The 14,038-nt window shown below is 38.2% G+C and overlaps 1 protein-coding gene across 1 annotated transcript in view; it reads right to left on the bottom strand.

The window, feature by feature from the left end:
- Klb (klotho beta) overlaps positions 1-10,178 on the bottom strand; it is a 43,001-nt gene extending 32,823 nt beyond the window's left edge. The window contains exon 1 of the mRNA XM_013067637.3: positions 9,280-10,178. Coding sequence (XP_012923091.3) covers positions 9,280-10,017 — 738 coding nt within the window. The 5' untranslated portion in view covers positions 10,018-10,178. The remainder of the gene's footprint in view (positions 1-9,279) is intronic.
- Between the last annotated feature and the right edge of the window lie 3,860 nt (positions 10,179-14,038).

Here is a 14,038-nt window from a genome sequence, read left to right as displayed (position 1 = left end):
TCAGCCTCTCGAGTGCTGGGATTACAGGCATGTGCCACCACGCTCAGCTTATTTTGGTCTTTTAATAGGTGAAGTCAAGTTGAATATCTTTTGAGTCAGTGTCAAGCCCAAGTGGCGGATGTGGGTTTTGAGGTTGTAAACTGTTCTTTTTCATTGACATTAGGCGATTGATTCATTAACTCTTGCCGACTTGGATTCAGACAGATCAGATTTGGGCCGGGGATTTAGCTCAGTGGTTCTGTTGCCTGCCTTGCAAGCGTAAGGACCTGAGTTTGATCCCTGGTACCAAAACAAAAAAAACAAAAACAGACAGATCAGATTTGAATTTTGATTCTGACACCTATCTGCTTTGTGACCTCAGCCAAATTTCCTCTTGGCTTTCATTTTATAATTGTAAAATGGATTTAAGAACACCTACTGGCAGAGTTGATTTGAGAATTAAATAATATATGATGTCTCTCTCTCTCTCTCTCTCTCTCTCTCTCTCTCTCTCTCTCTTTGGTACGGAGGATCGAACTTGGGACCCTGTGCTTGCGAGGCAGGCGGCGGAATCACTAAGCTAAATCCCCGGCCCTGTATGATGTTTCTTACACTATAATAGGTATGCAATGAAACATTCCCTTTATAATGATTGAGCTGCTTAGCCTGTGGGTGGCCCTGGGTTCTCATCCCAGCATAAAAAATAGCATGGCAGAATGCAAAAAATACCTGTACTAACGGTCTCAGTCCTTCCCTTTAAGAATGGAAAACTCCGTCCTTTCTTCTCCTCCTTCTCCCCCTTCTCTCTTTTTTTTTCTCCTTTCCTTTTCTTTTTTTGGGGGATGTAGGAAGAGAGGGTAGTTGGAGGTGGAAAGTAACAGATTTTTTTCCGATTTTTTGTTTTGTTTCACTTTGTTTTAACTTCATTTTTCTGTCCTTTATCCATAGAAAAGCATGACTAGTTCTTTTTAGCTATAAGGCTTGGTAAAAATTAATTTTGGTATTTTACTTTCTTGGAACCGAACTTTAAGAAGGGATTTTTTAAAAAATTCCTTTTTTAATAAAAAATTCTTTCTTTCTTTTTCTTTCTTTCTTTCTTTTTTTTGTACCAGGGATTGAACTCAGGACCTTTTGCTGTGAGGCAGGTGGTGGCACCACTGAGCTAAACCCCCTGGCCCTAAAAAATTATTTCTTAAGATCCTTGAAGATTTTGCTTCCATATAAATAAGACCAGTCAAAAAGACTCTTGCAAATATTTTTATTGCCAAATATTATACTTTACTCTTCAAGAGACTGGTGCTGGGTTGGTGGAAGAGTCCTGTAGATGACATTTAATCCATTTATGTGTGCCTCGGAGACCCTGCAGCCTAGATTTCCAGAAGCAGTTGCAGCAGTTTGTTGGCAAAGGAAGTTTAGCTATTCATCATGTGAACATGGCCCTTTCATGGAAGTTTTGACTGTGTTGACACTAAATTTTGTTTAAGAATTTCAATGGAACATTTGAGCAGAGAACTGTATAAAGATGGCTGTTTTAAGTTTTTTCCTTTTTTTTTCTTTTTGTTTTTTTGAGACAGGGTTTCTCTGTGTAGTACAGGTTGGCCTTGAACTCACTATGTAGTCCAGGCTGGCCTCAAACACATGATGATCCTCCTGCCTCAGCCTCCCGAGTGCTGGGATTACAGGTGTGCATCACCATGCCAGACTAAAGATGTATGTCTTATTTTCCATTACTTTTTTTTCCCGGTACAGGGAGTTTCCATTACTTTTATATATAAAAATTGTCTTTACCTCCTTAGCTATTGTCATAATACACAAAAAATTAAAAGAGCAATATAATGAGCCTCCATAAACACAACATTTAGCTTTAGCAGTCATCAAACTTCGGGTTGTTTCAGCTTTTTTGGTTTTTGTTTTTCTTTTGGCAGTATTGGAGAGTGAGCCCAAGTCTGCTCACAGAGCTACATCCCCAGCTCTCTAAAAATTTTAGTTTTTTAATTTTTAATTTTATTTTTTCTAAGACCTGGGATCAAACTCAGGACCTTGTGCTTGGGAGGCAGGCATGGTGCCACTGAGCTAAATCCCCGGCCCTTAAAATTTTTAATTTTATTTATTTATTTATTTTGAGACAGGATCTAGCTATGTAGATCAAGCTGGTCTTGAGCTCACTGTGTATCCCTGGCTGTTCTAGAACTTGGTGGTGATCCTCCTGCCTCAGCCTTCTGAGTGCTGGGATTAGAGGCATGCCACCATGCACGGCTAAAAATTTTTATTTTCATATTTTGAGGCAGAGTCTTCCTAAGTTGTCCAGGCTGGCCTCAAATTTGAGATACTTCTGCCTCAGCCTGCTGAAAGGCTATGATTACAAGTTTGAGACATCATGCCCATGAAAACTTTTTAAAAAAATAGAAACAAGCATACAGAATTGATTTGCATGTGTTGAGAAGATATCTGTGTGTGTGTGCGCTTGTGTGTGAGCCACTTCTAATGCAAGTCAAAGTCATTTCTGGGAAGGACAGATGTTCCTCAAATTAAAAATAACCCGTTTAATTATTTGTCAAAGGCCTAACTGATGTCCACTTTTGTGAGCCTCCCTGGAAGAAAGGTACCGAGACCCATTTCCTTGAAGAGTCGGAGAAATCCAGTCTTCTCCTGGTGAGGCCCTGACCTATTGCAGCCTTTCCCAACACTTCGTGCAGCCTCTGTCATGGTCTTATGCAATCCCTGGAAGCCTTGAATTCAGGAAATCCTTTTGTCATTCGTGTGTGCTATACAAAAAAGTGTTGATGTATGTTGTATATGTCTATGTTATTGAAGATTATAAAGTTCATTTAAAATAAATTTAATATATTCATACAGTAAATTATGAATAGTTAAAATGCTAATATAGAAATTGTAACCATTTTCCATCTCAAAATAATTCACTTTACTTATGATTCTTTTACTTATGTGAGAAAAATCTTTTTTTTTTCATTTCTTTCCATTTCCCTTTCCTCTTTCCTTCCTTTCTCCCAATGAGGTCTAGCTACATAGCTCAGACTGGCCTCAAATTCTTAATCCTCCTGCCTCAGCCTCCCAAAATGCTGGGATTGCAGGCATGTGCCACCAGGCTTACCTTATGAGATACTGTGAAATGACATAATGGCTTTGGCTTTAGGACTAAGTTTACACCAACATGCTAAATAAAATTTACACATTCCCTGTTGTTTTCCATGGCTGATAATACTCTTTTTACATTGGAGATGATATTATAAGGTGGAACAAAAATGACAGTTTTTTATTTTAAAATTATATATTTACTTTAAGAGTATTAAAAATACTGGTTCTGCCAGGTGTGGTGATGCACATCTATAATCCCAGCACTCAGGAGGCTGAGGCAGGAGGATCATGGGGAATTTGAGGCCAGCCTGGGCTCCACAGTGAGTCCAAGGCCAGGCTGAAGTACATAGCAAGAACTTGTCTCAAAACAAACAAACAAACAAAAAAACAAACAAAAAACCCCCAACCAAACTCGTTCTTCATTTATAGCAGGATATAGTATTTTCTTTAAAAAATACAGTATTTCCTTTCAAATTACTTTTTTGGTTTTTTTTTTTTTTTTGCTGGGCATGAGAGGCTGAGGCAGGAAGATCACCATGAGTTCAAGGCTACCCTGAACTACATATGGAGGCCCTGTTTTAAACAAGCAAACAAACAAACACAAAAAATAAAACAAAATACATAAAATAAAATAAAATTTATATCTTGGAAACAGCCCAAATGCTTTTCAACAGATGAGTGGATAAAGATGCATTTTTTTATACAATGGGGTACTACTCTGCCATAAAGAAGGATGAGCTTCGGACATTTATAGCTAATGGATGGACCTTGAGACCATACTCTTAAGTGAAATAAATCAGACACACATGTTTACACTTTTTTTTTGTACTGGGGATCAAACTCGGGACCTTGTGCTTTTGAGGCAAGTGGCGGAACCACTGAGCTAAATCCCCCAGCCACAGACACACATGTTTAAAAATCGCATTGTTTCTCTGATCTGAGAAACCAAAAATGGAGATAAGGACTGAAATGTATATTGGATGCTGGGAAATGGGAAGAAAGTGTTCAAATGGGAAAGGCAACAAGGGAGGAGGGAGGGAGAAAGGAAGGAAGGCACAAGAAAAAAAGTGAAAATAGAAGGAAAAAATGGTAACAGCTTCTGTACATAAGGGAGGGTCGGGGCTTGAGGAGGGGAATGAAATAAAATAAAATAAAATTTATTTTAAAGAACCAAAATACAGTACTTTTTTTTCCCAACGCTGGGGATCAAACTCAGGGCCTTGCATACATTGGGGAACCACTTTGCCCCATCTACGTTCCCAGCCCTTTCCTTTTTTTTTTCTTAATACCAGGGATCGAACTCGGGTCCTTGCGCTTTTGAAGCAGGCAGCAGCACCACTGAGCTAAATCCCCGGCCCCCTCAGCTCCTTTTTAAAATTTTTGAGACAGGATCTCACCAAATTGCTAAGTTCCCCGGGCTGGGTTTGAACTTGGAATCCTCCTCTCTCAGCCCTCCAAAGTGCTGGGATTACGAGGGTGCACCACCACACCCAGCTTCCTCCTAGTTCTTATGCTTCAGGACTTCAAGCAGCTCTCTACGTAAGTATGTCAGTGGTTTTCAAGAGGTGGAAGGAGGAGAAGGAATCTGACTCCCGGGGGACACCTGACAATGTCTGGAGACATTTTTAGTTAACAACCCTGGAAGCAGTGAGGGGATAGAGACCAGGGCAGCTGCTCCACACCCTGTGAAGCCCAGCACAGCCCACTGCAACCAAGAATTATCGATTCCACTCTCTTTATCAGCAGCATGAGCCTACGGAAGATGACATTTTAGAGCCTCAATATGGTCAGAAGCCTCGGGGCGCCAGCAGGATTTGGTGGAGGTGGGGGCTGTGTGAGCTACAGTCTCCTAAGCATGTTCATCTCTCTCCCAGCCTCTGTCCACATTTCCTTAGAGGCTCTCAAATGGTCCATTGTGAGGAGGGACATCCACCAACTGCAGCGTTTATCGATTTAAGAAGAGAGTGAAAATGAGCATCATTAGTGCCTTGATTAATGTGCACCCTGGGGGCTTTGCTGATGGAGGGATAAGGGTGAGGCCCAAATAGGCCGGAGATGTCCAGGGAATTCTCAAAAGTGCGTCTAAGAGAGAGAACTCTTTTCTCTACAAAAGAGGAAAAGACACCAACCCCCAAGAAGAAAGGGAGGCAGAGACCGAGATAAGGGGCTGCCTGGGGGTGTCCTCGTCACTGACTCTCCTCTTCCCTGTGGTCTTTACCGAGCCAAGAAGTTGCTCCTTTTTTCTTCTGCCACCTTGAGTTACATCTGTCACTTGCAACCCAAAGAGTCCCCTCACTAGGGCACACCTAGATTACCACAGGTGATGTTTCAAGAATTAGAAATATTGTAATGAGATATGAAGCTTGAACTTGGTATTGGCTTTTTGATTATGAAGTTTAAAAGAGAAATGCTACACCACTCACACAACTGATGTTTGTATGAAACCAGTGCTACTCAGGGGAACCCCCAGGAGGGGACTTAATCCTAAACCATCAAGAGTGACTCAGAGGTGGTGACTATTTTAGGAGGACATGGGTAAAGCAGGACTAGGAAGGGTATTTGGCTGGACAGAGCGGGCTAGTGGGGCCTTGTGCAGAGAGTGACAGGGTAAGTAGGGGACATGGCCAGCAGTGCATTGTGGGGGAACATGAGGGCCAAGGGGGTGGTGTCTGGGATGGGACAGTGAGCAGGAAGGAAACCCAAGTGAAGGTGGGGGGGGGGATGTGTTTTGCAGGCCTTGATGAAAAAAATGGGACTTTATCCAAAGGCTCTGGGGAGGACTAATAACATTTGCGCAGGGAAGCAAATGTTGCAACCATGTTGCAAGTTAGAAATATCCGATGCACGCCTATAATCTCAGCACTCGGGAGGCTGAGGCAGGAGGATCTCTGTAAATTTGAGGCCAGTGTGGGCTGCATAGTGAGTTCATACTGAATTATGTAGTAAGATCCTGACTCACAAAAAAAAAAAAAAAGGAAAAGAAATAACATTCTGTAAGGTGGGGATAATAATAATTATCTGGCAAGGTTGCTACCAAGATTATAGATAATAATTAAAGGGATGATAGCCAAGCCAAAAAATGTACCCACATTTCGTTCCAAATACTGTTAAAAACTCACAGCAATTGTCTATTAGTAGGTGGGATTATGAGAGTTTTACAGAGGCTTAGACTTGCTTAAAGGTGATCACTAGATCTACAGAAAAAATGGGGTTTGAAATTCCTGACCAGTGTTGACAGCTGCTAGACCAGCCAAGTTCCCGCCAAACCAGGACATTTCAAACTGAGATAGAATTTCTGAGATCATTCTAGATCCAAAAGGATTCCAATAGCCACTATGGAATTTTTTTCAATGTCTGAGAATTAGGGAATATGTAGTCTATAGCCACTAATGAATTGAGTTTTATGTTAGGAGTGTGTGTGTGTGTGTGTGTGTGTGTGTGTGTGCACGGGTGCACATGTGTGTGTGGTACTAGGGATTGAACCCAGAGTCTTCTCACTGAGCTACATCCTCAGCCCTTTTGTTGATTTTATATTTTGAGATAAGGTCTAGTTAAATGGTTAAACTACCCAAGCTGGACTCCAACTGGGAATCCTCCTGCCTCAGCCTCTCAGACTGCTGGGATTACAGGCATGTACTACCATGCCTGGCTTATATTAGCTTTGCTTTTTTTTTTTTTTAATCTCAATAAACATTCTTTGGACTAAAAGCTAATCCTAAAGAATGTTTCTTCAGGGACCACAAGCAGGAACAGTAAGGAAAAATACTTCATTGCAACAACAACAAAAAATCAAATTACTCTTTTCTCCATGAGGATTTTTCTGAGTAAAGTAAGTACAGAGGGGACAAGTGGAGAAATAATTCACCTTAGGTACCAAATTATTGCAAGATCTCTCTCTGGTCGAAAGATCACTGGGTTATGTGGTGTATTTCATTTTCAGATTGATTTCAAGGGACCCCTCATACTATTTATTTAGTCTGGTGATTTAGAAATTTTAAGTAGGGCTGGGGATTTAGCTCAGTGGTTTCGCCACCTGCTACGCAAGCGCAAAGACCCGAGTTCAATCCCCAGTACCAAAAAAAAAAAAAAAAAGAAAGAAATTTTAAGTAGATAAAAGAAATGATTTGGAAAACACAGTTATTTAAAAATGAATCCTTCAGTTTAAAACAATGAAGTATGTCACTCGCAGAAGAAGTGCTAATTTTCTGTTAAAAGCAGAGGTTATCTTAAATTAGAGGAAAATGGAAAACATGTGAAAATCACATTTTTTAAGCTAAGTTTGGAAGCTCCACTAGTTAGTTAAAACTTTTTTCTTGTTTGTTTTTATCAGATAACCAATAAAGTCTTTAAATTAATCACCAGGTTCTATTTTTTTTAATGAAAATTGTAATTGTTAGCATTTTTCCAGGTAACTGACACTTGTCAATAATTTAGAGGTTTTTCCTTACACAAAGGTTAAATCAATGTATAGATGTTATGTATTTGGATAGAAAACTTCTAAAACAGTATATGAGAAACTATTATTAACAGTTTCCTTCAGTTGGAATTGTTAGGTGGAGCAAGAAAAGGATTTAACTTTTTGTTCATATCTTTGGGAATGATCTGATTTAAAAAACTTTACGTGAGCATGGATTGTTTTAGTAATTAAAAGAGCTAGAAATATTAAAATAAATATTTTTCTAACATAGATGCATTATCTTTTTTAATATATCCATTATCTTGATAGCTATTCAATAGCCAAAAGTTTTTCTCATTTAAGGTCTTACTTTGTAAAATAGTGTAGTCATACATTAATAATATGTTCTTTTTTTTTTTTGGTATGGGGGATCAAACTCGAGGCCTTGCACTTTCGAGTCAGGTGGCAGTACCACTGAGCTAAATCCCCAGCAATAATATGTTCTTTATACAACTCTATTCAAAGATGAGAAAATGACTATAAAGTCATGATGTAATCTGTCCTATAGCAGCACAAGAGACTAAAACAATTAGAAGAAAAGGGTTAACATGAAGTACTTCTATGTTCTTATACATTCTGTACACAATATTCAACATTTGATTCTTAAAAGTTAAATTACTTCTAGCAAGTAAATGTTAAGGCTATTAATATTTTTAATTTTCAAAATGTAACAGATATTCAGAATAATTTTTCACAAGTAGACTATTTGAGTCAAAAAGTTAAATCTGATTCCATTTGTAACCCTCAACATGAGGCTAAGTTTCTCAAAAGTTTCCAAAAGATTACTGTTTTAAAAAGATTTTTAATAAAAATTATTTAATTATGTTGTCATTCATAAATGCAATGTCCACAGAGGCTGCGTTTTATTCCATAACTTTGGACAAATTATTTAATCTCACTAAGCTTCAGTTTCCTCATCTTTAAAATGGAAATAATAATAGGACCTATGGGCCGGGGATTTAGCTCAGTGGTTTTGCCGCCTGCTGTGCAAGTGCAAGGACCGAGTTCAATCCTCGGTACCAAAAAAAAAAATAGTACCTAGTTCACAATGGTGTTACGAGGATCAAATGTGTTAATACACATAAAAGGCTTAATGTCTATGGAACATAATAAGCACTCAATAAATATTAGCTATTGTTTTGTTTGCATTTTCATTGTTGTTTTAAGAAGTTTCGCATTTCCCAACATAAGCTCTAGCTTTTGAAATATACTGCTTTAAAATACTTAGTAAAGCATATTCTCCCCTGGGTTTATATTAGTTGTTTAACTTCTAGAACCATTAATCTCATCTTTTCTGCCAAATAAAACTAAGCATGGAGTACATTCATTTCAATTTCTGTATCTAGAACTATGTACCAGCTAACATTGATTTCTCTTGCTACAGCTAAGTACCAATACTAGCAACAAACACATGTTTATGTTTGTGCCTCAACATAATTCTGAAACGACATGTTGTCAGAAAAGGGTTCCAACAATTAAATCTATACAATACTGGTTTCCCAAAAATAACAGTAGACTCATATTCTCATATTCTAATGTATAACTGTAGATTTAATAATTGGATTAATAAATTAATAATAACAGAAATAAACCATGCTCTACTTAATAAAATCTGAGGCTAGAACTTGTAAGTTAGCTTCAAATTAGCTGTGCTGATTTCAAGAGAGAGAACCATTTAAATGTCTTGGTGTTTCTTTTTAACTCCTTGCACATTTTGAAGCTATGCTAAGAAGCCAGATGCACAGTACCTTGATCAGGTTGTGTCCCACGGTGTAGACAGTTGTTATGTTTCCCCTTTCTCCAGGAGCATGTATACCTGTTCCATACCCATGCCAAGCTACCAGATACGGGTTGTGAATAGTAATCCAGTATTTGACACGGTCCCCAAATGTCTGGAAACAGTACGTGGCATAGTCGTTGAAGATACCTACCATGGATTCATTTTTCCACCCCCCATATTTTTCTTGTAGCGCTAAAGGCAAATCCCAGTGGTACAAAGTAACTATAGGCTCAATGTTTCTCAGTAGTAGGGCGTCCAGAAGAGCATTGTAGTACTGGAGACCTTTTGCATTGGCAACTGTTATTATTCCATCGGGGAAAAGCCTTGGCCAGGAAATTGAGAACTGATAAAAAGAAACTCCTAAAAAATCCAGAGCTGACAAGTCTTTTTCCAGAAAAATGTAGCTGTCACTGGAACCGCTGGTGCTGTTGACAATTTTAAGGCGTGTGTGGATGAAATGATCCCATATAGAGGGTCCTTTTCCATCCTCCTTCCAACTCCCTTCCACTTGAAACGCTCCAGTCCCAACACCCCAGAAAAAGTTTTTAGGGAAAGTGTCATAGAGAAACAGCTGACTTGCATTTACCAGGCTAAAATGAGGATTTCTAGCCCATGCAGCTCTTCCCTCTCCGGAGAGTCCGGCAGCAGCTGGTATCAGGAGCAGCGCGGACAGGATGACAGCTCTTCCCAGTGCCCCGCTGGACATCGTCTTTCTGCAGCGTGGGACCCTTTCATAGGCGCTGAGGAGAATCCATTCATTCCCCGGAGACCCTGCTGCCACGCAACCTGGCTTCTCCCTGCGCCTGCTGACTCTTATCAGCGCTTCGGCAGGAGCGAGAGATTGTGAGGTTCTGTCAATGATTAGCCTGAACTGTGAGACTTAGGATGGGTCTGGAGGGCCGCGTAACTTGAGGGAGGTGGCCCCGGGGCCGTCAACAACTCGTCCTCCCTCCTCAGAGGACAAATGAGATGAAAATGCCCCAGGGACAAGACTTTCCACTGCGGCAGGAAGACCCATGCGAGCAATGAAGAAAAATGGCATTTTGCGTGTAGCTTTTCATATTGACGCAAATCTTTTGAACATTATTGAATAATTTTGAATATTATTTTTGAACATTATTTTAAGAGTTTTTGAATGGTAATTTTATTATCTTTTTTTTTTTTTTTTTTTTTTTTTGGTACCGGGGATCGAACTCGGGACCTTCCGCTTGTGAGGCAGGTGGCGGAACCACTGAACTAAATCCCTGGCCCGGTAATTTTATTATCTTATATTTCAGATAAGATAATAAATTACATACAATCAATAGCATCCTATATCCTAATAATGAAGAATTAGGAACGATAAGACACTTCCACATAATATATCTCATGTTATCTTAGTAAATGTATCCCATTTTAAGAAAATTATAAAACTACTGATAGATGTGAGAGAAGATTTGAATGAAGGAATCTAGCAGTTTCTGGATGAAACACTGAATACTTTCCAATTTAATTTATAAGTTTAGTGCACATTTCACCAAAATCCTTTAATTCCAAATTTTAGTTCAACAGAATTACTGAGAAAGTTCACTTGAAGGATAAATAGATACTAATTATAAAAAAAGAAAGAGGGAAAAGAGAAAATGTGAAGTCATAGATTATCTTCAGATAAAAGACTACAACAATTTAAACAGTGTGATTTTTGAACAGTAGTAAAGAGAAATATTATTCAGAATATTTAGCTTCCAAAAACACTATTATTTATTTACCTATGTATGTGTATATGTATTTATTTATTTATTTTGAGACAGGGTCTCCCTATGCAGTTCAGGCTCACCTTGAACTCACTATGTAGCCCAGGCAATCCTCCTGCCTCAGCCTTCCAAGTAGCTGAGATTACAGATGTATGTCACCACACTCAGTCACATGTATTTTTGTACTAGCATTATAAGTATATATATACTTATATAAGTATATTATTTATTTTAAAATAATTTAAAGATCTACCCATTAAGCAAATAATTGTCTGAAGCATTGAATACCTCTTTGATGGTATTTAGCCTCATTTTAAAAGAATATGGGGGCGGGAGATGTAGCTCAAAAGCACAGTGCCTGCCTGGTAAGTGCAAGGCCGTGAGTTCGTTTCCAGTACCCCCCCCCCGAAAAAGACTATATAGTGAGATTTAAAACCTTAAATTAGACGTGGTTGTGCACAATTGTAATCTCAGCACTCTGGGAGACTGAGGCAGGAGGATTGCGAATTCAAGCCCAGCCTGGGCAATATAGTGACTGTAGTGAGACTCTGTTTTAAAATAAAAAATAAAAAGGGCTGGGGATGTAGCTCAGTGCTAAGGCCCTGAGTTAAATCCCGATTATCAAAAATAAACATATAAATAAATAAATAAAAGGCTTAAGATAGGGCTAGGGGAATAGTTCAATGATAGCTTGCCTAGCATGCATGAGGTCTTCAGTTCAATCCCCAGTCCCTCAAAAAGGAAAAAAAAATTTAAGAAACCAGTAAAAAAAAATCAAGACAATAAATTGAATAATCAGTATGATAATAATGATGTAATAAAAACAGAGCAGAGCATATAGAAGAATAGGAAAGTACCCATATTGTATTATATTGTGTTTGAATGGCAAATTATGGGTTTTAGTAATTCCTTTTTTTTGTATACTTAATTTTTTACTTTCAATAACAAAAATGACTATAAAATTTGAAAAGACAATATTAGATGTAAAAGTTTATTGATCAGAAACTAGATGCTTTCTCTCCCCGGCCCCGTCAAGGGTGTCTTCTATCATCACTACTCAACGTCACACTGGAAGTCCTAGCTAATGTAATAAGACAAGAAAAGGAAATAAAACAGGCAGGGAAGCAGCAAACTGTTCATAGGTGAGAATGATTGTCTATCTAGAAAATCCCAAAGAAGCCAGGTATAGTGGTGCATGCTTGTAACCCAGCACTTTGGGAGATTGAAACAGGAAGATCAGAAGTTCCTAGCCCAGCCTGGGTAATTTAGAAACTTAGCGAGACCCAGTCTCAAAATAAAAAATAAAAACGGTCTGGGAACATAGCTCAGTTGCAGAAGCCCTGGGTTCAATCCCCAGTACAACCGCCAAATCAAAAAACAAAAACCAGAAAACAAAATACAAAACAAAAGAAAGAAAGAAAAGAAAACAGAAAGAAAATTCCAAAAAACCAACTAAAAAAATCCTGGTACTAATAAGCAACTATTGTAAGGTTGCAAACTACCTAGCTGACATACAAAAGTTACTTTCTTACATACTAGCAATGAACAATTAACATTTGAAATTAAGGGCTGGTGATATAGCTCAGTGGTAAAGTGCTTGCTTAGCATGGGTTACTTCCTCAGTAATGAAAAAAAAATTAAAAAGATATCCTTTATATTAGCATATTAAAATTGAAATTAAAAAGACAATACCATTTATGTTAGTCTAATATTATTTCCTTACTATTATTCCCTAATGGATGGATTTTAAATTAAAAAGCAAAAACAAAGGAAGTATTTAGGTATAAATATAAAAAAAAAAGGGCCAGGATTTAGCTCAGTGGTGCCACACCTGCCTTGCAAACACAAGGTCCTGAGTTCAATCCCTTGCACTGCAAAAAAAAAAAAAAAAAGAGAGAGAGAATGATTTGTAGAGGTGAATTACAAAACTGATGAAAAACATCAAAGAAGATGTATATTAATGGAGAGATATTTGAATACACGGATATAAAACCTAAATATTATCAAGATTTTCTTTACAACTTGATCTATAAATTCAGTATAGTCCCAATCAAAATCTTAGTTAAAGCAGGCATGGTGCCATGCCTATAATCCCAGAACCCTGGTAAACTGAAGCACCAGGATCACTAGTTCAAGCCCAGCCTGGTCAATTTAGCAACTTAGTGAGACTCTGTCTTTACAAATACAACAAGGGCTCAGTGCAAAAACCTGTGTTCAATTCCCAGCACTACAAGGGAAAAAAAATCTAAGCCAGTAATCAACAGCATTCGTCTCCAAAAATTTTCATTCTCTCAAACTGATTATCTGTACCCCCAAATAATTCCCCACTCCCTCCTCCCAGTCCCTGGAAACTACTGTTCTATTTGACATCTGATAAGTTGGATTACTACAGTTAGCATATTGAAGTAGTACTACAGGGAATTAGTCCTTTTTTATATGGTTTATTTCACTTAGCAGGATATTTGATGGTTGATCCGTGTAGTATCACTTGTCGGAATTTCATTCCTTTTTTGGAGGGATTGTTTTTGTTTTTGCATTTGTTTTGAGAAGGAATCTTGGCTCAGACTGCTGAGTATCTGGGACTATAGGAGCATGCAGTTGCATTTGGCTCTTGTTGCTTTTATGGCTAAATAATATTCCACTGTAGGTGTATGCCATTTTGTTTATCCATTGATGAATATTTTTATTGCTATACTCTTTTGACTATTATAATTAATGCTGCTGTAAACATGGATGTACTACTATTTGAATCTCTGCTTTCAAGTGTTGGCCTATATACCCAGAAGTAGAATTAGTGGGCCATAAGCTAATTCTATGTTTAATTTTTTGAGGAACTACTACATTGTTTTTCAGAGTCTTATATCTCACTGTACATTTAAATCACCTCTTTTTGTTTGTTTGTTTGCTTGAGACAGGGTCTCATCCCTATGTAATTCAGGTTGGCTTTGAACTCACTATGCAGCCCAGCCTGGCCTCAAACTCACAGTTATCCTC

Source organism: Heterocephalus glaber, unplaced genomic scaffold, assembly GCF_053883595.1.
Source record: "Heterocephalus glaber isolate CG9 unplaced genomic scaffold, H.glaber_assembly_v1.0 deba00001509, whole genome shotgun sequence".
Lineage (NCBI taxonomy): Eukaryota > Metazoa > Chordata > Mammalia > Rodentia > Bathyergidae > Heterocephalus > Heterocephalus glaber.
This window is presented reverse-complemented; position numbering and strand designations above follow the sequence as displayed.